The 26,027-nt window shown below is 31.4% G+C and overlaps 1 protein-coding gene across 1 annotated transcript; it reads left to right on the forward strand.

Moving 5' to 3' along the window:
• The first annotated feature begins 1,103 nt into the window (after positions 1-1,103).
• On the forward strand, positions 1,104-26,009 carry LOC144845699 (stimulated by retinoic acid gene 6 protein-like). Its single transcript, XM_078703127.1, has 21 exons — positions 1,104-1,303; positions 2,155-2,230; positions 3,507-3,592; positions 4,055-4,197; positions 7,463-7,595; positions 8,256-8,304; positions 9,293-9,421; positions 14,255-14,305; positions 14,827-14,912; positions 16,036-16,091; positions 16,612-16,673; positions 16,973-17,132; positions 18,048-18,123; positions 19,029-19,101; positions 20,555-20,603; positions 21,086-21,203; positions 21,360-21,461; positions 22,173-22,336; positions 22,703-22,831; positions 23,244-23,419; positions 24,349-26,009. The coding sequence occupies exons 1-21, from the start codon at positions 1,104-1,106 to the stop codon at positions 24,433-24,435; spliced, it is 2,205 nt and encodes a 734-aa protein (XP_078559253.1). The 3' UTR covers positions 24,436-26,009.
• Positions 26,010-26,027: the final 18 nt, after the last annotated feature.

Genomic DNA, 26,027 nt, shown 5'->3' on the forward strand with positions numbered 1-26,027 from the left:
GACTAAGTGTTTTGGATTGGTTGGTATGACTTAGCATTGTATAAAGCAAAGAATTGTTTCTTTTTATGTAAAATACTTTTACATTATTATTCACTAATGTTATATTTCCGTGGTACAATTAATTAATTTAATCATTCCCAATTTATGAATGTCGTATCACTATGAGGTGTGTTCACGAAATGTTAGTTATATAAATGTAAATCCATAGAAGGAAAATATATCTTTTTTTTCTTTACCAAGATATTTTACTCTTGCTCAAGGTAACTAATCGTGTTCATCATAATTACTGTGTTATTTCCCTTTCATGGATCAATATACTTTCTCTGTCATAATTATTATGTGGATTTGGTATCAATTATGACGTGCAAATTACCGTCACAGAAATTCTTAAAGGTATCTCCGAGTATAAAGGTCCTATTATTTTTGTTAAAAATAGCAAAGCAACAATATAGGTAATAACTTCACTTATTTTTCATGAGTTGTAAATATGATACGAGCATTGTGAAATTACCCATTTATTTTTAAAATTGATGTTTTTTCATAATGTTATAAGATAAGATATTTATGGTACTGATTTCCAATGACTTAGCATTTAACTATTTCTAAAAAAATAGCATTTTCCTTATTTTAAAATTGATTGTTTCGAAAATGCCTCAAATTTACATAAAATGGCAATGTGTGTGTATTTCTTGTCTTAACATACTTTGTCATACATTTATAGAAATAATGACAAATAATTGTGTGGATTTATATAAGAAGTTTATTATGCAGTATGCCTGTTTTATAAATGTGACAGAAAGGATATAATTTGAATGCATTGAATATAATCTCGAATGTCAATTTGTCACATTTTTAATTATTTCATTTACCGTTAACCAATGCCTAATTATTATTGTTGTATGCGTAATTGCTATCCCACGCAGCAGTGTTTTAATTACATGCGACAAAGAACATGGATATACTGTAGGCCTACAGGCATCTAAAGAGGTTGTATGTCTGATGTTGCTTTATAATAAGCAAATCAAACTCACATTGTCATCACTTTACTAATACACTGTATTTATTATACATTTTAAACTATATAATTTGTTGTAGTTTCTAGAATGACTCTTCATGATACGGTAATTGATCAGTTGCCACCAGGGGCGGATGAGTGGACACACGAAGAGTTAAGAGACTATTACAATGAGGCTAACCTCACAGAAGATCAAAGAGACTACTTTATGGATTATTTTAGTGCGTATGACTCAGACGATGCGCAGTCGGATGAATTTTGGAAGTTTACACAATCCTGGATTTTTGGGTAATTTCCTCATGTTTGCTTTCAAGAAATAATGTTTAACGAAATCAATGAGTATGATGAGTGTACAAGGCTCAGACATTGTCAAAAAACTTTATTTCCCAGAGAAGCGTTGCTAACCTTTTATTTAGCTATGCTGTTTTAGTGTTTTTCTTATTGTTCAGTAAAACGGAAAGCAGTAAGATCAAATATTCTCTAAATTGATAAACGTACTGGCTTATGACACTAAAAATAGTTAAGAACCCGAAGATTTAAAATTAATTTTAACTTGATCGTATTGCTTGTGGTGATAACTCTTATATTCAAATAGTGATAATGAATGGGAAAGATACTCGCCCCAAGGTGCTTAAATACCCATCTTACTTCCACCCACTAAACATTACAGTACAATTCCGGTCAATCCACGTGAATATAGCAACTCTCCCTTATATTAGGATTATTTAGATGATGAAGATCATTATGATAATACACTAACGATGTTAGTGACAACAATTAGTTACAGTAAGGGTTGTAAATGATGAGAATGACAGATAATGTTGCGATAAAGATGGTTGTATTGTATTTATTTATTGTAGTTTTTATTTGTTGTTATTTTAATCATCTTATTGATTATATATTACTTTTGTTTTTTTCATAATTGCTATTCAAACTACTATTGTTTTATATTCAAGATTCTTTATTCATCGTCATATAAATACATACATGATATGCGGTTTCCTGGGTATAAAATTCAAGACAAGATAATAAATACAGCTACAAAACAGACATGACATAAAAAGTGAAAAATACAAACAGTACAATTAGTGTAACTGACAATTAAATAATTGGTTATATTGTGTATTATTACATTCAAGATCTACTGGTGAATACGGTTGCGATAATCCAAGATTTAACTTCATTGATTACCTTGCGTGGAATTTAGCACCGGCAGTAAGTATTATTTACTTTATTCTATATTTTGAAAGCATTATAGTTTCAATAAAGCAGTACTGACAGTAGTCACTTTTTACAAGAATTCCATCTATAAAACAATGTTTCAAGTTATAAAGATGTTTAAGCTTACTCAATCGTTCAGTGCTTCTATTTTGGCACTAGTTTCTCATTCGGTATCATGTCAGGTGACAATAAACTACCCCAAGTACCGTGTCTGCCGACGGCGACGTTTCTATTTACGTCTCCTGACAAGAATAATATAGATTTCCTCTTCTTCAAAAACTGTTAGGCTGAATGGATAGTGCGTTTGAGGTGTTTGGACACCAAATAAAGCAAATGTAGTGTATAAGTCAATTATTATTTTGAAATGTTTTCACAAGAAACTGCTTGCTTTGGTCTGTATTTTTGTAAAGTCTGCGAACGAACAGAAATCACTCATAAGCTTATTCAGTTTATAACACGATAGTTTATACTAATTTAAGATAAAAATAGATGAACGATAGGATAAAATAGATAATATTACTATCTATTGTACATTCCATTGGCCTTTACCGGTAATTCAGACAATATTGTTAATAGCTGATTATTTCCATGAATTGTTTTGTCTTCGTTAGTGTTTAATTAACTGGCTCGTTCACAGTATTTTGTGACCGTCAACAAGTCTATTATAATGATATAAGTACCGATTATTCATCTCTTTCTGTTTAAGCCAAACAAAAACCTATCACTTTACGTAACTTCACTTCTAATCAATTGACATTAATCTTGTTACAGTAATGTCTAGTGAATGACTAAAGGGGAGTTACATTCAAGCTTACTGTCTCCTTCAACGTTTCTATTGACTGTCTTATTTGTACATGTTTATTGCACGCCTCAGCTTTTTTTACTTTTCACTTTTAATGAATGAAAGGAAATATATATCGAGTCCAATTCCTGATATTCCAGAACCATATTGTAAAATAGAATTTAAACTTTTTAAAATTATTTTTTTCCGGTTAAATGCAGTTAGATTAATACGAACAAGGCTTTCGTGCATCATTAACTCTGATACAATGATAACTAAATCTGTGGGTCAACTTTTTGGTTTGATTTTTTAAGTTGAAAATAACTAAGGTACAGTCATCATGTCAACAATCTGTTGTATATTTGACAGTATGTGTCTAATAATTTACTATAAAAAGAAATGCAGTCATAAAAGACACGAATGGGTACTTAAATTGATTAGAGAAAGTTATACACGTTTTATTCAATTACATGGCTCCTTCTTTTATAGTTCTGGATAATTGTCTTTCTCTCATTTTGGCAACCGAGGAAACGAATGTGTCCTGGATGCTGTGGCAAACGACCGGGTATTGCTTTGTAGGTATCAAATTGTTATCAGAATTGGTTTTAACATTAAAATGCGCTGTTCACATACAAGTTGGGTTTTGTCAAACAATGAAAACATGATTACTACGTCTTCTATAAGTAATTTTTACTAATAACAAAAACAAGTTTCTTATATTTGTTGTTCACACACAAATCTTAATTGATTTTAATTCTCGTCTTAACCTCATCATAATTTGGTACTATATTGTTTGACTTTTTCATCATTGATGCGTTTGATAACAATATATAAATTAACTGGGAAAGTATTAGGCCTTCTTTAATGTTGAATCAATAAAGACATACACAATTGGTATAAATACCTTGTGTATGTCTTTATTGGTTCAACGTTAAAGTAATATTTCCCAGTTAATTATATTCGGAACCAGATGAATTTATTTAATAATATATAAATTGTTTCAATACTACTTTTACTTACTTTTTTTTTCTCTTCAGCCCAGTAAATTTAGTAGACGCGTATGATGATCGCCTTCCATTCGCGTGTGCGTTTGCTGTAACCTCTACTTGTATCTTAGACCTTTTTACTGGTTCATTCTACTATCAACCCGATGTCAGTGATATTCCGTCAATGCTATCAGGTATGTACATTACATGAATACATTTGACGCCTAATGTCACTAGTTCTTGTTGCTTCCCACAATGAAACAAATTCAGGCCAAAAGACTGTGATTACGTTTCAGGCATCTTTAAATTAGAATATAATAAATAAACTTTTATTTCACAAATTCAATGCATATAAAAAAAACATGAAGTATTTAAACATAAAATAGTTAAACAGATGTATAATGACAAACCAGCTGGCAAACAATTTGGAATTAAAAAGCAGTTTATCACACACAGTTTTCACAGTCATATTATTAGATAAATCAATACGTAACAAAAAATCACCAAAACTAAAAACACCAACTTTAACAAGCATTTCAGCAGTTAATAAAAACATGGTCACCTAATTAAATAGTTGAATAAATACACACAACCAGATACATTGCAGTCCTAATGTCCATACACATTCATTCTACTAATCAATCAGATATTATAAAACGCCTTTGTACCGAAAGTTACATGGTAAAATCAATTTTAATTAAAAAACTCTATAATTATAAAATCATTAATTACATGGAAAGGACTTATTTTAGTAGATACTCAAATAGCAGCTTCACATCAATAATAATAATGAAACTTCTGAAGAGAATGATGACGTAATCATTATAATGTGGAAGAGTTAATAAATTAAATGATTTACGACCATGACCATCTACTTTCGAAGAGTGCATTATATACCGTTACTGTAATTTGTAATAACGTCACTTATTTCATAGAATATGATGTTTTTATGATCTTGACATCAGTGAGAATGTGATAGAATTGATCCCAAGTGAATGCTTTGTATAAAGTTCAAACTGTCATTTAAAAAAAATAAAAATTATAATATTGTCCAATTCGATTCTTCGATTAATAATTCTTTTGACTCATACTACTTATCTTTTATGGAAAGATAATACAGTATAATTGATTTTTTTGTGAGATTTTGTTTGACTTTTGAGATTTTTTTTTCATTCTTCATTAGAACATTCAGTCATCTTCATTACTATTACCTATCATTCTCATTTCAATATGCATTGTTATTTTTTACAAGAAAAACCTGTTTTTTATTGCTTTTTCTGTTTTTCTTTGTTTTCTTTATGTTTGTTAAATGTCATTTCACATTAAAGACGTCCTCTTACACTTTATAAAAGGCATTCAAACATGGATGAAATATGTACATATATAATATGCAATATCATTAATACATTAAAAAAAATAAAATCATTACCAATTCAGTAACTCTTATTACATGTACTCTTTGTTCCCAATACAATAATACCATATACATATAAGTGTTATATTTTCATTTTCCCATATGTTTTTTTCTTTTTATATATTTCACATTATATATATATATGATTTATTGTCTATTTTTACTGTCCTCAAAAGCATGATAAATAAAGAGAAATACAATCAAACTTTGAATAGGTAATTTTTGTACTTTTAATCAAGCTATTCACTTTCACTAAAAAGAAAATATATCTTAAAACAAAAAGAAAGAAATGTGTTCTCAAGAGTAACTTAACAAGTTGGCACTATCCAATCTACATTATTTCATTCTGCAATCTATATATAGAATTTTATTCTATAAGTTTATCATCTAGTGACAGTTTATTATCTGAACTAATTGATAGTTAGTCATTTCGCCCACATGATCACAGTAATAAATCAAAGGAAAAAAAACTCTAAAAAAAAACTGTAGCCGACAATGTGCATTAAACACTTCAGATTAGGTAATTATCACATGCGAAAAAAATTGCAAGCCTATAAGATAAAACATTAATTATAATAGTTAAAATCAAATAAATTATCATTTCCAAACACTAAACATACCATTTGTTCGAACAAACACGTTTAGGCCTACCTGTCATTAAAAAACGATTGGCTGGTGAAAGGATATTAGCTAATACTTAATAACAAATACTATAAATAGTACACACAAAGTGAAATGTAATAAGAATTAACTATTTATGACAAAACTTAAACTTAAAGTTACTCAATACTACAGATGTTAGAAAGTAGAATATAGTATATCGAATAGAGGTTAAATTCGAGCCCAAATAAGCAGCGGCTAGCCTGCTCCAACGGGATAACAATTTATTTAACTACTGTCACGGAGTAGCTTTGCGTTAGAAAGTTTAGTAATTTTGAAAACACTCTGACGTAATTGTGTATTTTATACTACTGTAAGTACATTGAGAATACTTGGTTAATAAAAAGGTTAGTAATGACATGAATTCGCCGAATTTCAAAAAGGTTAGGGTCAAAAGGACACTAATAAATATGTCTTTTCCGAGAATAGTTTAAAATAACACACATCGATCGATCCCAAACGCGTTGTATAGACATGACATTATTAGGCATCTTTCACAGTCATTATAACGAGTCGATAAAGATCACAACAACGCCAGACTGTTCTGTTCGCATACTCTAACAATTCTTTTCGTTTCAAGGTGTGGACTACTGTAACAAAGACGCAGTACCAGTAGCCTAAGTCAGGATAGGTTTAAAAAGTTTTATGTATTATTCTCCAACTTCCCCCGATTTCCGAATACTGATCTCTCTTCAATCTAGTAACTACAATCCACGCACAATCAAATGTATTATTATTAAGCATATTATTTAATATTTATTATTACTATTTTTTACTATTTTATATTTTTTATACTCCATGTTATATTCATATGCATTGAATTTGCGAAATAAAAGTTTATTATTATTATTATATTAGAAATGTATATATCATTATTTTGTTGTGTGGAATAAACTAAACTGAAAATGAATTAATTACCCTTTGTCAGATTTAACTAAATATTTAATTTACTACTGAAATGTATATTCATCAACAAAACTAGCTCTCTCGTCCAAAAATGTCATCTTGATTGATCTTAATTAACGTACTTGAGACGGGTTAAACTGACAATGAGTAAACTGAAATGGACCTTTATTGACCTGATGGTGAACTTATGTTATAAGGCGTTCAATCATGTTATACATAATTCTAATATCGTAAAAACCTGAAAATCAAACATTAGACTATAAATTTCCTAGAAAACTCACATATATTATATCAAACTTTATTTAAAATCTCATTGTTTTCGCCATTCACGAACGAAATGAAAGAACGCTGATGTATACTATTATACAAATAATGAATGCACGCCATGTGACCCACAATCGTCCAATCAAATGACAGGAGTTTATTTAGGTGTTATATAACATGTCCTAATGCACGTTATTATCTATTATCCATTTTAGGTACAATCCAGGTGTTAATCTGTTTCGTAAACGTTATCGAAGTATGCATTGTATATTACCCTCTCTTACTTTGTTTATCTACACCTGCATCTTTGCTTGGCAACCTTATTGGTTTCTTTTACACGGCAAATTGGTAAGCTTCTTAGAATGTCAAGCAGATACTGAACCTGTTTGAACAATTCTAAAGCTCTGTCCTACAAACCTTTTGTGACAAAAAATGTGATGTTCCCATATATGGACATGATGATGTCATAGCACTACCATATTTAAGCATATCACTTCCATATTTGGGCACATCACACTTTTTTTGTCAAAGTAGTTTGATAGTGTAGACAGAGCTTTATCAAGTATATCACGTCAAAAGAATTGTTCAAAATGAGATATTTCATGGTAGCCTAATTATACCTAAACTATTTCAGTAATATATAACCTTTCTTTTTCTTGTGAATTTAAACTTAGAATAATGTGTTTGTTAGATAAATCATGTATGATACAAACAACATTTCGAGTTAAAATAAAAATTGTGAGGCAGTTGATGAATAGCCAAACTGCCTTAAAATACCGTGACATGTTTCGAGAATGCAATTCTCATCATCAGAACTGAAATCAACGCCTAGAGTACTTATATATCAATAACACAGGTTGTATTTAAATGAGGCAATAATTAGCATGATAATAAACGAGGTAAGCCGACAACAAACAATCATATGGCAAGCCTAATGTATCTATGCTAATGTGTAATGGCCGGTCTTATATCAATTACTGTTAGTTGGTTATCTTCTTTTCTATTTAGGTTATTTTTCTATATTATACGCTTCGTAGACTGTCCAGTTGATTCCGGGGTAAGCATCCTTTTAAATCATTTAAATGCAAATGATACCGTAGATGATATAACTTGTCTCGTGGTAGGTCTAAGATAAGTAAAAGTAAGGTCTGAGGTAGACCTACCACGCTACCATAACGCTATCATGCCACACATACGAGGGAAGTAGCTGTAATTAGTAGCAATAATTGTATACTTCATAAAGTTATAGAATGGTAGCTTTTAATTGTTTTAAACATTAAATACATACACTGTATTAAGTAAATCTGAATGTGCTAGATCTACACATGTCTGACATCTGATGTTCTGGTGTTATTAGTTTGTTTTGAACATAAATATAACATTGATAATTTCCTAAAAAATTATCTCTCTCATTAATGAAAGAAATTTGATCATTTGGTTACATTAATAATTTATATTATAGAAAAACAAGGCCATATACATGGCTGCAGTCGCGTGATCAAATTTGAGTTAGTGTTTACCGACTGACCAACCGACCGGTTCAAAAAACGATATTAAGTATTATATTGAAATACTCTATTACAACGAAAAGGTGTGGTAGTGTTTTCCATTCCGAGAGAGCCTGTTTGTATCTTAAAACACTTCAGACCATCTTACGATCCGACGAACAATCCTATAATGCATTCAACGTCAATAAGTTTATAGTAGTCTTTTGATATAGTGATTCAAGTATATTCAAGTGCATGTTTGGATTTTAATCGATTACGTGTCGTTGTTCGGTGTAAATGTGTTTCATCATTGTTACTATTAATAATAATTCTAAGAACTCGTGGTAATTTTAAGTATATACATACCGCAATGAAAAGTAGGCAACGGGATGAATATGCATACATATAAATGTATCTCTATTTTGATCCAGACATTTTTATTTGAATTGCCCCGTGTGGGATGATTACAGAATTTTGGATTAAAATGAATTGAATCTCTAGGTCTAAACAACAGTTATCAGTCCTAAGTAATCAGTATGTATTTTTAATTTGCTTTAGCCTGTTGGTGACCTGTACGCAGAAATACTGGGTCCTGTGTATGCCTGCTATGTAATTCTTTTAGTTCGATTTGCATGGGGTTTTTTCAAAGACGTACAACTTTGGTATCATTCATATAAAGAAACAAAGGTTAGTTAGTCATTTTGTTACTGTATATTGTATACTATATGTATGTCATATGGACTTACGCAAATACTACTTACTGCATTATATCATAATACCTTAATACGTAATAAAAACTTGTACGCTTTGTAATATCTAGAAAGACCTACGATTGTATTAGGTATTTAGACACCAAAATAAACAGTATGCTAAGTTTATATGTTTCTCCAGGGTTACTGTCCTGTCATGATTTATAATTGAATTTAAAAAAAAAAATGTTTACTCCAGTTACTATATATAATATGGTTATATTGGAGAGAAACATTGGTGTAGGGCCCAGTGTGTGGTCTTGTGTCCACCACGCAGCTGCTCCGCTCTGGTCGGTAAATCGACACGTTTTTTTGGTAGCATAACATATTATTATACATGACATTTCGTCTCGTGCGTTTCTCTTTACTTTTACCCATAATCACATAGGTTTACAATTAAATGTGTATGGCACGCACCTAACCAATATATTGTAATATACATGTTGTTATCTTCCATACATCCGTGTTGCCTATTCAGAAACTGCCAATTTGCATTATTTATATTCTGGACACTCGTGAAATAAGGCGTATAATATAAATATGTTACGCAATGAATACATTAATTGGCATAGACAAAGTAATGGTCACACATGGCCATAGTTGTGGTTCAACGTGATAAAGCAGAATAGCATACAACAATCTCGTCGATAGATGATGGTTCTTTATTAGGCTTCAGATCATCAGCAATGAGCCATAGACTGAATGGAGGTAATGCGCATGTTTAGAATTGTTGCGTACGGCAATTGTCTGAACATTTTGTAAAGAAACATCGACAGGATGGCTACATCCAATAGATTTTCATGTTCACTTTCCAAAGTAGATTTATAGTTACTTCGTAAGATTTCGTCAACTAAGCTTCTTTGATAATTGTTGAGTTGTGATTTCAAGGTGGTATATGTCAATGTTTTGTGGGGTAGTAGTCCGAAGGCTGATAAACATTTAGTGTATTACTTCAGAAATTAATTGATGCGTCTCTATTTGGAAAGAACATTTTTGATGTATGTAACATCCCATCAAGGTTTTTGGAGATCAGTTGGATCACAATATGCATAAATAAACTGGAGTTGTGGCATTTTGTAAGAGTAGCTACAGAAAAAAGTTTTGTTCCCTTCAGTGTCATCAATAAGGAGGTATATGTATGTATGTTTCTTTGAATGTTTCACAGATTTAGTTAACTGTCTAGATGTCTTGAAATGATGCCGGGCTAGGGAAATGAAGGAGGAGGAAATCGTGTTTTCCATGTGTTTGTGGCTAGTCAAACAATGGCGTCACAAAATAAGTGATTCAAATTAATTAGATTCTTTTTTCCCCGTATTGCTGTTTGTCTTGTTTTCACTAGATTCAAATCTGACTTCAATTTTGAAAGAAAAAAAAAGCACGACGATCAATCATTTACCGAGAGCCGAAATATAGAAAAAATTTCCCCAAAACACATAAAATGTTCAATCATACATCTTCAAAAATCAATTACAAATACAATACATAAAAACTTCTCAGATTATCAGTACTGTATATTCACACACACTACACTATTTGTAATACAGTATCTCATCTGTATCATATGTATTGTCACTATTATATTACTGTAACAAAATATTCCTATAATGAGAAATCTAGATACAGTAGTGAGATTCTAACTGCAAACGAACTAAATCCAGTCACAATTATGCCTTAACCTGATCTTAACAGAATAAATTTACGCACGTCATAAACATTAAGTTTACGTCTATCTACTGTAAGTTACAGTGCCGCTGTTACATAGGTATTCTGGTCTTATGATATTTGAAATAATAAACTGAATTGAATTATCTGTTATTTTTTATAGAATGCACGTATTGCTTATTATTTTGCACAAATTAATGTATTCATTTCAATTCAAGGATAGATTAACTAAAAATAGACATAATGACCACATTACACAAATGAAAATTCACCAATATGATAGCTAATATATTACGTGACGTGATATTTTAATTAATAAATATCATTTTTTCATGAGTTTATTACGTCAATACAAATATAAAGTAAATAGGGTATGAAGGTCTACTAACTAATTGTATATGACTATAATGCACTTTATGCACCCATCTAGTAGTGTTTAATAGGTTTTTATTGACAGTTCCGTTTAAGCTACTTTTAGATATGTGTTATTTTGTTCATCTTTCGAAGTAGGTCTACTTGATAATAAACATCATGGCATTATAGTTTACTGTAAAACACGCAAACGATTAATTTGTAGCGAATTATTGCCATCATTTATTGGTTGAAATATTGAAAATGTGCTATACTACCATAATTATGTGAGTATGCACGTTTTTATGTTCAAATATTGCATTTTATGTATGCTTTTGGACATTTTAATACATTCAGTACGATTAAATGACCCAAAGAAAACATCGACCTTATAATGACCCGACACTGATATAGCCAATACATTAAAAGCTATGTCTTGCTGCTTTTCCCCAAATTACTATTAAAAGGCAATTCTGGTTTTAAATGTAAATATAAAATGATATATAATCACAACTTTAGATAGTATTTTCCGGAAAAGAGGTGATGGTTTGTGAAATCATTAAGCAAGAAGGACATATATTTTACTCACGTTAATATTCCTCTCAAGTAAAGCATATTGACATTTTAGTTGGAATACAGAGAACGTATTTGCACGACAATAATTAATTACACACCGGTTTATTTGACTTTAAACTTCCGATCACATTGTTCGTATTAATACATTTTAACGGTTTATTTACCTGCGTTTCATGATTTAGTCTATAAAATAGTGCGTCAACGGCCATGGTAACGGTTGTTATATTGTTTCATAACAAATACGATTATAAAATAATGTTAAAAAAATTATTTTAGTGCATTTCGTATTCGACTGCGGTGTTTATGCGATCAATTGCGATGTTTATATCAAATGTTTGCGTATCATTATTGGCGGGGGGCGGGGGTGGTGAGGGGCAGGGCGGCATCGGTGCGGGAATTATGTTCAAATTACACAATTATTCGGAGCATCAGGTAGTAGGCCTACTTTGCAAGTTCAGATGGTTCATTGCACGTTCAGTTTGTACAACGCGAGGCTGGTGTTCTCCGTCTGTAAAGATAACTATGTAGTTAGTGAGTGCGTGGCCGAGCAATGGAACCATATTGATTACGTAGCCATAACATCAGCAAGCATTCGAGGATCACTCGCTCCATGGTTCTGGTGGTAGAATGAGTCTTCTCGGATAAGGACTATACACCGTCCAGTGTACACATCTAGCTCATGTAAACAAGGCCATTTACATGGCTGCAGTCGCGTGCTCAAGTTAGTGTTGACCAACCAACCGACCGACATAGTGAGCTGTCGTTGCACACGACTAAAAACCTAGTAGATCTTTCGAGACGAGTAGGGGGTGTACCGGTGTACTAATACACCAGTCTTTGACTGAAGAGGTTGCCTAGTATAAACAAGGCCATATACATGACTGCAGTCTCGTTTCAAATTTGAGTTAGTGTTTACTGACCGACCGACCGACCAACCGGCATAGTGAGCTGTAGAGTAAATTTAAAAATAAATAACATAACAGACCAGAGTATCTTTCAACCTATACCACTCATAAATATTCATTAGTTGTTTACTATTTAAATTAAATCTTATTTATTTTATTGAGCCGCTTAAGTGCAGACGATTACTTACGTCATAAATGCCAGTCAGTCAACAACAGTGCTACATCAAGTTAATTACCAATGAAATAGTGAACACATTTAACTTAAAAAAATATATATTATATGAGACACTTGTGATTGTTGCACTCAAATCTACGAATATATAGTTGAATGTACTCATAAAAATAGTAACAATTATAACCCACATTGACGTGAATGACGACAATGAAGGTAATAGCCAAAACGAACCCGATGATGACAGTGACAGAAACTAAAATGATAATAAATAAATATAAAATAAATTTTAAAAAAAATCCGCCGTCAACGTGGCTTTTAGATTCATTTTCGTCGTTTCCGTATCCATGATTCATTTTCGTTTTGTCACTGTTATCTTCCATTTTATTGTGGCTACTTATCTCTTCATGGTCGTCGTTTTCATCTCCGTACAACATGTCATTTTCGTTCTATTGTCGCTACCATTGTAGCTGTCACCGTAGCTATTATCGTCATTGTCGTCGTTTTCGTCTCCGTACAGTTTGTAATGTTCGTACTTGTCACTGTCATCATCGGTGTCTTGGCTATTATTTTCATTTTCGTCTTTTTCATCTCCGTACAACATGCCATTTTCAATTTAGTCGCTATCATTTTCGATTTCAGCGTATTATCGTCATTGTGGTTGTTTTCGTCTCCGTACAGTTTGTCATTTTCGTTCTTGTCAATGTCATCGTCGTTTCCATCTCCGTATTTCCTTTTCGCATTTGTCACATTTGTCATCGTCGGTTTTGTCGTGAGTATTATTGTCACTGTCATCTTATTCTTGGCTATTATCGTCATAGCCGTCATTTTATTATCGGATTCGCCTCCGTCTAAAGTAATAGTTTCCGCTGCAATCTTCAATCTCATATTTGTTGTTGTCACATATTTGTTTTTGTCTTTGTTGTTATCGGTGTTAATTGTTTATTATTATCTAATTATTCTTCATTTTTAGTTTCACTGTCTAGTCTTTGTTTTTTTTATTGTCGTTGACACAATCGATACAATTGCACTGTTGTATTTGCTTTGTTGGTGCATCATAGTAATAATATTACTAATATATAACTTTATAATTATGCTTTAACAGACAATGAAAGTGGTGTTGTCTAGAAGCTCAATTACTCCAATAGCAGACATGGTAATTAATATTATTTTTTGAAACATTTTATCAGAACAGAATATCGAGCATTAAAAATCCTATTCCGTTGTCATTTATCAATCAATTGTAACAACTGAAATATTGTCACTTCTACAAAACGTTTAAAAATATCAGGAACTATAAATACATTATAATCATACTAAATAGACGAACAAAAAAAAACAAAAAAAAGTAATTATGGATACAATCGCAGCAAACCAGTTTATTAAATAGTTTTCTAGACACTCGAAAGAAGAAGGTGTAACCTTCAAATGGCAAACCTGGTTTGGAAGAGCCAACATGCATACGGAATGTTTTATTCCATATGTACCAACTACAGTACGAGTTGTATAACCATGGAGCTATTATAGCTCCATGGTATAACCATGCATGGTTATTTTTAGTTTTTTTCGCTTGGTTTTAATCGGTTAGAAAACAAGATTGATTTAGACCGCATCGCTTTGGAAGACACATTTATTAAACGATGTTATTACAGTTTATCAAATACAACCTATTTTCAGATGGAGGATAATGACCCGATCTTCTGCGCTTTTACTAAAAGTCATTACTATAAGTATGTTCTGACTCTTCTTCATAAACCAAAAGAGTAAGTATTCTGCGTTTACAATGAAGGTTTTAGTTAATTACTCCTCATTTTAGGATCCACATTTTTATTAGCTGCCAGTCATTGATACAGTATACAAATATTTCCTACCTGCTTGGAGATGCATTAGGCCTATACAATTTGATATCATCCGAGGGAATGATGTGTTTTTCTTGATATTGATTTATCTTGAAAGCCGGGATTATTTTGTAATTTGAAAGTTAATTAGGCCTAGATTTATACTATATAAAAAAGGAAATAATTGTGATTTTGTTATCTAATGTGTGACAAGGCATCTGTAAGAGTTTTTAGACCTAATTAATTGTCTTAGAAGTACCCATATTGAAGTACAGTTTAATTATTACATTTGATTTTAATACACGTGTTCCTAACAGTCAGCTTATAATATGCATACAAAACTTCAGCGTCAGTCACGTTGTATTTCTTTATGTAAAAATTAAATTTACAAATTTAAAAGGCGCATGCATTTTGCTGAAGAGTATTTTCATTGTTATAGCACGTTTCAAAAGACAAAACATTAATTTTAAAGGTATTTGTAATTGTTTCCGCACATTAAATACTATTCTAAAGACAATATTAAATAAGAAATGTTTTTAAGAATCCAAGACATTGAACAAGTAAGTAATTGTATCGATCATAGCTCATGGACAAAAACATTGTATCCGCGGAGTAAATACCAGCTTCTATCCTTACGTTATAATTTACCCAACCAGTAGAAAGTACCATTTACTAAATTAAGTGCGTCGCACTGCCGGTGGCGTTATAGGTACATAATGCTTATTTTGTTAAGTGGGCACAGTTAAACTGAAAAAATAAAGTTTTCTACTTTTTTTCTGGGTTAGGAGTGTGGGGGTAAGTGAGGGGTAATTTGAGATATAAAAGTACATTATTCAGACGGTTAGGTATACGTTAATTTTAAAGGCGCCGCGCCGGTAAGCTATCTTATAATTTTTGTCTTTAAAGTATGTACCTGTATCGCAACGCATCCGAAACTGTTCGTTCATAGGTGTATTCCAATTGGTATGAGTTGTACTATGTTAAATTATTTCAAAATTACAATATACGTTATGCTTGTTTATGTTACCTTTGTTAATGTTGTTATCAGGGAAGATGTCGGAAAATGTCGGAAATATATATCCAAAATATACAAGAACATACCTCGTGAGTACAATTTGTCTTTACTCTTCTTAGCATACTGCTTCATATCATGATTTACCATATAATTGGTCATAATGGATCTATACTATCTATAGTATCAACCACCTATGATATGATGGATGCTAGTCAAGTCACTCCTTTTCAAAGTCACTCCTTTTCAAAGTCACTCCTTTTCAAAGTCACGTCATTGAATGTCGCCCCTTTTAACGTCAACCTTTCGCAGGTAAAGTTAAAACCCTTAGGATGTTAGAAGAAATATAATTGTTGTAAATATTTTGTATTATATAGCCCTATGGTTATGAATTTCCTCATAATTTTCTATATCATAATATAAATTTACATCCTAAAAATGTACCGAACTCTTTTTTTATTTACGCCATTTTTAGTTCACGATGTGTATAATTTTGCTATTCCTGTCACAAGTGATGTACGTTCATGTGTACGATTTCATATTACGTGAAGGTGTAATACGAATTATTTTTAATTGAATGTTCCTTATTACTTACTTTAAACTGCTTTTTAGATTTCAGATATTCAACACGATTTATCTGTACATTTGTCTTATCTGTTTTAACGCTCCACCAGGTATGTTACATTTTCTAGTATTTTTTGAGCCCGAAATTAATGTTTGTTTAAATGTAGGCATATGCTTAATTTATACAGTATAGGTATCTTAAACATACTGACATTAAAAAAACACAATTTATTATAGAAATGGGTAGGCCTAATACAAGATGACACAAAAACTGCATTTCTAAATCATATGTAGTTTAGACAACCAGTCATTCATATGAATGATCAATTGCATTGTATAGATCGGTGATAACAATCACTCTTAGCACGAATTATCCTCCTGATCACTTTTTATTCAATTCAATTAATAGGTTGGTATTTTATATACCTATGCTGTGAAAGAAGCGTTGGATGAACTATTTAAAACACTGTTCAACGATACGTATATACCGGAAGAGGACTTATCACGTCCTGATGGAAATATTACAGATGATTACAACTATGCCAAAGAACTCTTCCAAGTTGCTTCAGGTATGTCATTTTCTCTAAATAAAGCTGTGAATGAAATCTTTCGTAACTTTACAAGATAGGTTGACTTACAATTTGTTGCAATGCGAGTAGTAGTTTCTCTATTGTAAAATGACTTTTTTTTCGAAGATTGTTCTCGAAGAAGAAAAAAATGACTCAAATTTACATAAATGAGAGTACATTTTTGAATTTCTTTTCTGTTAAAACTAAAAGAAGTATTATAGCACCACTTTAATAAAAGACGCTCGATCAGAAAATTCATCCGATTCTGCAGCTGTCAGTAGGTAGAGTCCAACTGACTATCGCAAGTCATTTAGATACGAGGCTAGCTGTTTTAATATACTTTTAATACACAATATCTCAGTACAGTTATAAGGTTGTTAATAAACGATATAAAATGTTAAACTCGGTGATACTCTTAAATCTACTAACGCATTGCCGAACGTTTCACGACCATCTGACATTTACGATTTAACGTTAACGTTACTGATTTTTCGGAATTACATCTTTCCGGTTAGTGTTACGTTTTGTGATTATTATAATTAATTAGAATTAATACAAGAACATACTGTTATTATTGATTTTAATTATTATTCAATAAATCATGTGAATTGTATCATTGTCTCTAATTTCCGAAAATGTTCATATTACTTTTTAAGAATGTGGGATAATTCCATAAATCTATAGTTCAAAAAACCAACTATTGTACGTTCTATGTATGAACAGTTATGTTGATGTACTCATTGCAATCACAATGTTAACACTACAACACACTTTTTAAGAACACACGCTGACGAGATGGCAACGGAGCTGATTGATTACCGCATGCATATCATGATGTGTAGTTGGTTGCCGATGTATGTCAAACATACAGTACCATTACTTGCAAACTTAATGTTAACATCTTTACTCATGTAGATTCGTTTTACGTAACAAGTTGGATATCGTACACTATAGGAATGCTCTCTCTAGTTCATAGTCTCGTTGTATACAGGTTAGTTATTCACTGTACGTTTGGATTTCCATATAACCATTCGATAGACGAACTGTTCTATAAACGTATTTTTTATTTCATTTAATTAAAACAATAACATAATCTTGTTCATTTTGACATGTTTACCATAATATATAATGCAAATCATCACTATGTATTTAAATCCTGCCATATAAATTTCAATTTAGTTAATTAGTAATGTCAACTTCATCTGCCAAACGTCGCGCATCAAATAGTGTTCACCTAATTCCACATAAAGTTCACACTGATTATGCTTGACTTACCTGAAAACAAAACTAAAATTATCTAGCTATTGATATTGTAATCATCTGTGTGGATGTTTTTACTTAAAAATCCTTCCTACCGCTATCAAAAAACCATTAACATCATTAGTATCGTTATTATCGCCATTAATACATTGCATATAGACGGCCTTCGTGACCTTTTCCTGATTTTTTATTTTATTTTATTTCACATACATCAACAGCGATATCGCCAATTACAGGATGCCTTAAAGAGTATATATATATATATATATATCTCATCTCATCTTTATCGTTTCAAAAATTAATTAAATAATTTTCAGTGTATCACCGGGCGGTTTGGAATTTATTTCTATGCCTGTTGTGTTTATATATATATATATATATATATATATGAGTTTTGTGACAGTGGCTGTGTGTACAACCCCTACTCCTACTCGTCACTAGGTTCTTTATAGTGCACATGAGCAATATGTGTACACTGGACCTACGGTTTATAGTCATTATGCAAGAAGACTTGCGCGAGTGAGGCTCGAAACCCTTGCCGACGATGTTATGACAACGTATTTCACTGTCTCAACCGCTCGGCCACTCACTCGCTGATTTTAATAATAATATATTGAATGTAATTACATTTTCTAGACGGAATTCACGGTTGTTATATAAAGGTGACAGATCATCGTTCCCTCAAGAATTTTCAAACCCATCTATTGTAGTAAGTCAATTGTTTAATGAATTAGTTTCTTTTTGTTTATTTAAAAGTTGGCAAATAAATTGTTTATCATTTTAGACAACCAGAATATTTTACATCCAGTATTTTATTGACAGATTATCCACATACTTTCCAATTTGTCTTGGCAAACGGGGAGAATGAAAATATCTTCTACAAAGCTTAAGTATACATCCGTTGAACTTCAGTTTATAAAAATACATTTTTATCTATAATAAAGATATTGCTATAACTCTTGAACAGTAAAAAATAATAATAGTAAAGAAAGATCAGTCAGGAATTTGGTACTTCTTACGTTACTTCTTCGGGCCATAACTGTTTACCAATGTGTGAGGGTATTTTTTAATCTTTGCCGTTTCTTCGAACATACTCAAAGTCACAAATTTAATTAGTATGCAACCATTGACGTACTTGTACGGAAATGCCTATGGTCAGTTTAAGCATGATGTATTCGTTACGGACAAAACTAATAATTGAAACACAAATAGCTGTTACTCTCAATTAGACTTACATGCTAGTAACAACATCAGCACACATATAAATTGACGTCTTTACGGACATTGTTTTCCTTATGAACTGTTATGTGTGAAGAATAGCAACAAAAAAAAACAACTATATTTTCAACAATTTAAGATTTTATAGTACGATATAGGCAAACTGCCACCGCAGAATGATACACGTTCAGATGCAAATTTAGGCGCTTTGTTTAAAAAAATATAATCAATATTGTTCTTAAGCACTGTCTACACTATCAAGCTAGTGAGAATCGGGTGATTTTAGGCAATTTCAAGGACTGAGTCAATTTCTGTAATTATGTTTGTGTTGCGAGTTGCATGGACTGTACAATTTATATCTGCGTTTACTCCTATAAAATGGTGATATGATTATTTAAAGATATTTTGAAAATCACGATGAATTATTGTCTAACTTCTTACAAACCAGACACTTTGCAGCTGAAAACAAATCTTTACTGAGAATAGCACGTGTTCTTACAACTTAATTAAGATAAATAAAATCAAATAACTACCCAATGAGCAATCTAACTACAAGGATCATGTGTAATTATTAATGTTTTGGAACTAATTAATATATATAAGTTATCCACATGTAGAGAGCCACAATAGTCATATAAATACCCACTTAGGCCTGCTAAATAAACTTGATTTATAATACAGTAAATGTTACATAATTTTGAACTATTTTCCAATTAATCTAATTGTTTAATAACTTGCAAGTAGATCCATTTCTAATTGAGTTGATTAAATTATGGAATCGGAAATATACGATGGAAGCGATAGAGCCGATCTGATTTTTTGACATACCTTACCAATATTTGCAAAATGAAATGACATTATTTTTATATTAATGTTGTTTAGTGTTAACTGTATTCAATACTACTATACACGTTTTATAGATTGCTGATTCATCTGTTTTGTAGGTTGCTAGTATGCGCTATTCGGGATACCAAATCGGATACACGCTATGGGGTAAGTGTTTGTGGTTCTGTAATGTTCATCTATTCACACATTACATAAAGTAATAATAATAGTAAAAAATATATTTATTTCGACAAATAATAGAGCAATATACATAGTGACATAATAAATATACAACCGATAATGAACATAATTAATATAATGCAAGAAAAGGAATATATAAGTGGAAAGGGGACGCCACAGCAAGCAAGCTTTGAATTGGGCGCCCTCTCAGTAGCGAAACAACGACGTCACACTGAAAACGTTAATTAATACAATATAATACATTACGTAATGAATAGAATAGATTGATCATTAAAATCATAAAGAGATCGAAACCATATCGCTGATTTTCTTTTGTAATTAGGTAAAAGCTGTCATTCATGTATGTTGACTGATAACATTACGTCATTAGATTTTGTTAAATTATTGCAGCAAACACAATTACATGAAACGTAATTAAAACTTTTAATTAAATCTTTTTTTTCTCCAAGAGTTTTTAATTTTTCAAATCACTGCTTGGGCCTTTGTATTTCTTGTATTCTTCACAATAATACTACCAATCCGGGATGGTTACGATACTATCGTACTAACTCTTATGCGAGATTATTGGTAAGTACAATCACTGAGTTTAATCTGTTTTGAGGCGTTCGGACCAGAGGCATTGTAATTAAGAAAAAGTAATCAGGATTATGTTTGAATACCATGATTGTATTCGTTATAGAAAACAAATTCATAATGATAAAAAATGTGTCTTATTTTTTATAGGCTAACATTAGTTATCGGATATGCGTTTTTCTACGGACAAGTATTTGCAATAAAATATTGTTGTCTACAAGAAAAGGGAAAGGTATTGGGTCTTGATAACAGGTATGCAATTATTATTTTATTTAATCAGTTAAAATCACTGATATCTTTAAGACATATTGATAATATCTCATGACTTTTTCTCTCTGATATGTTATTATTAGTATTAATGAATTTAGTGTCATCTTATATAAATAAAAAAAATTCTTACTGTTATTTTGTATTTGGAGTTATACGTGTGTTTACATACCGACATAGTGATGTCCGATTTACTTACATGTACGCAACTTGTACCATTTACATTGACGTCATAAGCGTTACCATTTCCATACAAGATATTAAGATTATAATGACAGGGTCATAATAACTATTCATATCAACCAATAAAAAAAATGAAATCCACTTAGGCTTAGTTGATTAATTTATTTCATGATAAATTATTCGAAATTCCAATTCAGCTGTAAGAGAACGTAAATACGCTGTTCCAACTTCCGAAATATAATAATAAATACAAATAAAGTCTTATTAATGTATTCATTGTTATAAATCAGTTCCGATATAATCAAGACTTCAGTACAAGAAATGTATAGTCTTATTATTCAAATTGAAGGGAAAAACTGTTTTCATTCCCCTAAAGCTGAATTTGTATTAATTTTTAATTTTCACACAAATGATTAATTCATTATAATGACAAGTATTTATATCCTAATACAATGAAATTTAAAACCTTTAATGAATGTATTAATATATAATATTTATAATTTTCACCTAAAGGCGTTGGTTCCACGTAGCTACATACACGTTGTTCTTCTTTCACGTCATCACTGGCCTCGTCTCGTGTCTTTTACGGATAATTAAAAGCGTAATCTTCGGCGCAATTTTTATTGGACGTATTGATCGATGTGTTCTTATGAGAGGGTTTGAACTGTGGGATTCAGGTAACATAAAGTTATATTATAATTATGTTTTTAAATAATTTATATTGGCGGATGTGACCACCTGGTGTAAATGTACATTATAATATGTTCAATTCATAAGGAAGCTGCTTGTATATTTGTTATTGCAATATGATAAATAATAGGAAAATTACTAGATATAAGCCTAAATCGAATCAAATGCATTTACAATGTTTGAAGTTTTGATTGAAAACCACTTCTTTTGACATTTCAAGATAAAGATAAGAAACACTATCGTATGGTTTTACATAATGTTCTCAAATCTACTTTTCGCGAAACATCTGCGTGTTCACTGTCCGCCTATTTAAATTATTCCTTATATTTCAACTATTTGTTTTTCGATCGCAGGATACAAAGCATATTTTGGATTTTTAAATCTTGAAGTTTCCCACACTCATCCGGTTTTGGTTACATTCTGCCATCTTTTGTGGAGTTCAACAAGAAGTAAACGATGGGAGTCTATAGTTTCTAAAGACGGTATTGTTGTTCAATTTATTAAGTAAGCTGTGTTCGCTAAAACGCGACAGACAATAGATTTCCTTTGGTCCTTACTCCATGTGTTATAACTGCATTGGTGGGTTTGAATACATGTAGATAGCATACCGTCTTTCGGATGAGACGTTAAGTCGTTGATCCCTTCCTTGTGCAACATGGCCCATGTGCACCTTAAAGAATATTACTCTTCCACACTTCGAAAATAGTAGGGGATATATGTAGGCCGTACTGCTGCAGCCGAAGGACCCCACCTTATGAGAATTTCTGATTCTGATACATAAATATTAAAAAGAACACATTGCCACTTCCAATATTAAAAAAGAAATGGAAAACGCATAAAGCGTGATAGCATATGTTACTATACTATATTTTATTATACTTTTTTTTGTAAAAGAAACCAACTATGGAGCGGTTCGTCTATCAAGTACTCAAAGTCGAAGCAAGGTAGCACGGAACCGATGGTTCGTTGCTATTACCCTGATGCGCAATCAACACGTGTTCGTGAATCGTGCAGCGCTACTACCAGAACTGGAACGGATACGTAATGACAAGAAAGACGAAAAGAAATCAGTAAGTTACATTTAGCAAATATATCTAATCATGCCTTGTACTACTACAGTATAATTATCTTCTCCTCGGATAAATTTCAGTCTAAAATTAAGAGCTGTTTGTTCCACTATATACTACACTCTGTGGGTGAAATAATACAAAGACATAGTATGAAAGCAGGCTTGGACATGATGATAATCAGATCTATTTTGAGGCGGAATTTATACTTTCGAAGACTATCTCATCTCGTGGTACGACGGTTCATAATATATCATCTGGCGTTTGTTCTTGTATAATATTGTGCATAACTCGAACAATCTGTTTAGAAGGTAAATTATTAATGTGGGTATATGCAAACGATACAAAACTCTATGTGCTCTGTATGCTATCTGAAATTAGGGTAATGGTTAGCATACTGCCTGAGGTTAAACATATCGTATTTACAACCTGTAACTACATTCTTTAATAACTTTGCACCAACCCGTTTTGTAAATTATGACGGGGTTGCTTAGTTATAGACTATAGACTACATGGAATTATGACGACAGATAAATAATTCGGCCATTTATAACTATAGAAAAAAAGAGAATGGTCCGTCTCTTAATCGCCTCTAGTTTTAAAATAGCAGCAAGCATCGGTGATAAAAACTAACTGTGACATCCATGATGATAAATATACATTGGATTTAACATAAAAGGGAAAGTTAAGAGAAATGACGAATAACGACGATTATTACCAAGTATAGAAATACAGAATCTTAAAAAGTTATTGAATTTTATTTTCCTTGGCGGCAGGATGTTTACAATGAAAAGAACATCAGTTCTATGTCTTAATTGCAGTATTGATTTAGACGCAATGTGAAATTTCTCATTTCTCAACGTCCGGAACTCTGTTCTTGATGAAATTGATTGCCCATATTATAAATGTAACCGTTTAACATCTTCCAACAGAAAGAGAAGTCAATGGTGTCGACGGCCAATGATGTGTTGGATTCTGTTGCCACAGCTACAGTTATAGCAATGACAGGTGGTGATTAGATACAAAATGTTATATTTGTGAGGGCGCGTGCTTTATTTCCACATTATGGATTTCAAAAAAACAATTATCAAGTATACTTGTTACGCAGTAGGTGAATTACGTTATTACTGTGAGTAGGATATTTACCTACTTTTTAATAATTTTCTGGACATTAAGCCATAATAATAAGTGAAAACTACAATTACGATGATCATTGTCACTTTTCACGACCTATCCAGTAGGAAGTACATTATCATCGGGCTAAAGGAAGGAAATGGAACTGTAGCTTGGTGGTTAATGTGCTTGCCTTCCAACCCAAGGTCCGGGGTTCAATACTGAACTAGTGTCATGGGTTGTAACTTACAACTCTTTCAACTCCACTCTGTATGCCTCAAATGAGACTGACTTTATAAGTACAATACATTATAAAGTAGTTTATCCATCCTGTAATTGGCGGGTTACTCGCTGTTGGATGTATGAGATACCGTAAATAAAGTAATGGTTTACCAGCGATTGGTCTGTGACCCTTGATGGGATTGAAATACGAGATATGACATTATGAGATTTTAACTTTCTTAATTAAGAATTAACAAAGTTATATTACTATTTATTGATTTATTATACACTGTTCATATCGTTTGTTTCTCTCCATACCGTACTTGTTGATAGATTATAATTGTATTGGTGAAACAATGTACGCAATAAGAACAAAATTTCATAATAATCGTTAATGATAGAAAATCATTGTCAAATATAATTAAAGATTAGTGAAATGGCATTGGCTAAAACATATATCAAAGATTAGGCAAATCTTGTATCAATCAAGTTGTCTATTAATTGGTACGAGCAAAAGTATACAGCATTGGTTGATTTTATCATGATTTTCCAATTGATAAATTGATGATAATTGGGTTAATTGACAATCTCACTTTAATTATTATTACTGTAAATATCCGAACCAAAAAATGCGAAATTAACGTTTTTTTATATCGGGATGATTGTTACATTTCAAAATTATTATTTCGGAAATTAAACCATTGCTACAAATAGACCTACTGTACGCTGACGTCGGAGATAACAAATTACAATAGTATCTCATTTTTCAAGCTAAATCTACTTATTACTTACTTCAATCCTTAGGGCATATGGGCATATCAAATCAATAGTTATTCATACAATAAAGCTAAATGTTGCATTATTTTACTTAGAACAAAGCAGTCATAAAATTGACATACCGTAATATGGTAAGATTAATTGCTTTAACTTCTTATTTTTGATATTTTACAGTTGATTTACTATTCACATTAGTAAAATTTACAAGGTATGTTATTGTTTGATTTAAGTCAAATAAATTGTGTTTTAATCAGTATCCAGGGACGTCGAATGACGTCATCAAACTAAGAAATCTCTGTGGGTAGTTGGTGGCATTACGCCGGAAATTTCTAAATAGTTTACCAATAATTTTAATTCCGAAGCATTAAAAAGTTTCTTATACAGTAACCTTACATGAACAAATTTACAACATAATAATGATAACATTTATAATAATATTGTTTTAAAATACTCTACATCTAGTCGTTTGAGAAACTAAAATAACTGGAAATAAATCGTA

The sequence above is a fragment of the Antedon bifida genome, chromosome 6 (assembly GCF_963402885.1).
Source record: "Antedon bifida chromosome 6, ecAntBifi1.1, whole genome shotgun sequence".
NCBI classification, from domain to species: domain Eukaryota; kingdom Metazoa; phylum Echinodermata; class Crinoidea; order Comatulida; family Antedonidae; genus Antedon; species Antedon bifida.

What these genes read in the sequence shown, in the direction of transcription:
- LOC144845699 (XM_078703127.1), top strand. Translation starts at nt 1,104, where the DNA reads ATGACTCTTCATGATACGGTAATTGATCAGTTGCCACCAGGGGCGGAT. An exon ending in AAACGACCGGGTATTGCTTT is followed by an intron (nt 3,593 to 4,054) that starts GTAGGTATCAAA and finishes TTTTCTCTTCAG; the next exon opens with CCCAGTAAATTTAGTAGACG. An exon ending in ATTCATATAAAGAAACAAAG is followed by an intron (nt 9,422 to 14,254) that starts GTTAGTTAGTCA and finishes ATGCTTTAACAG; the next exon opens with ACAATGAAAGTGGTGTTGTC.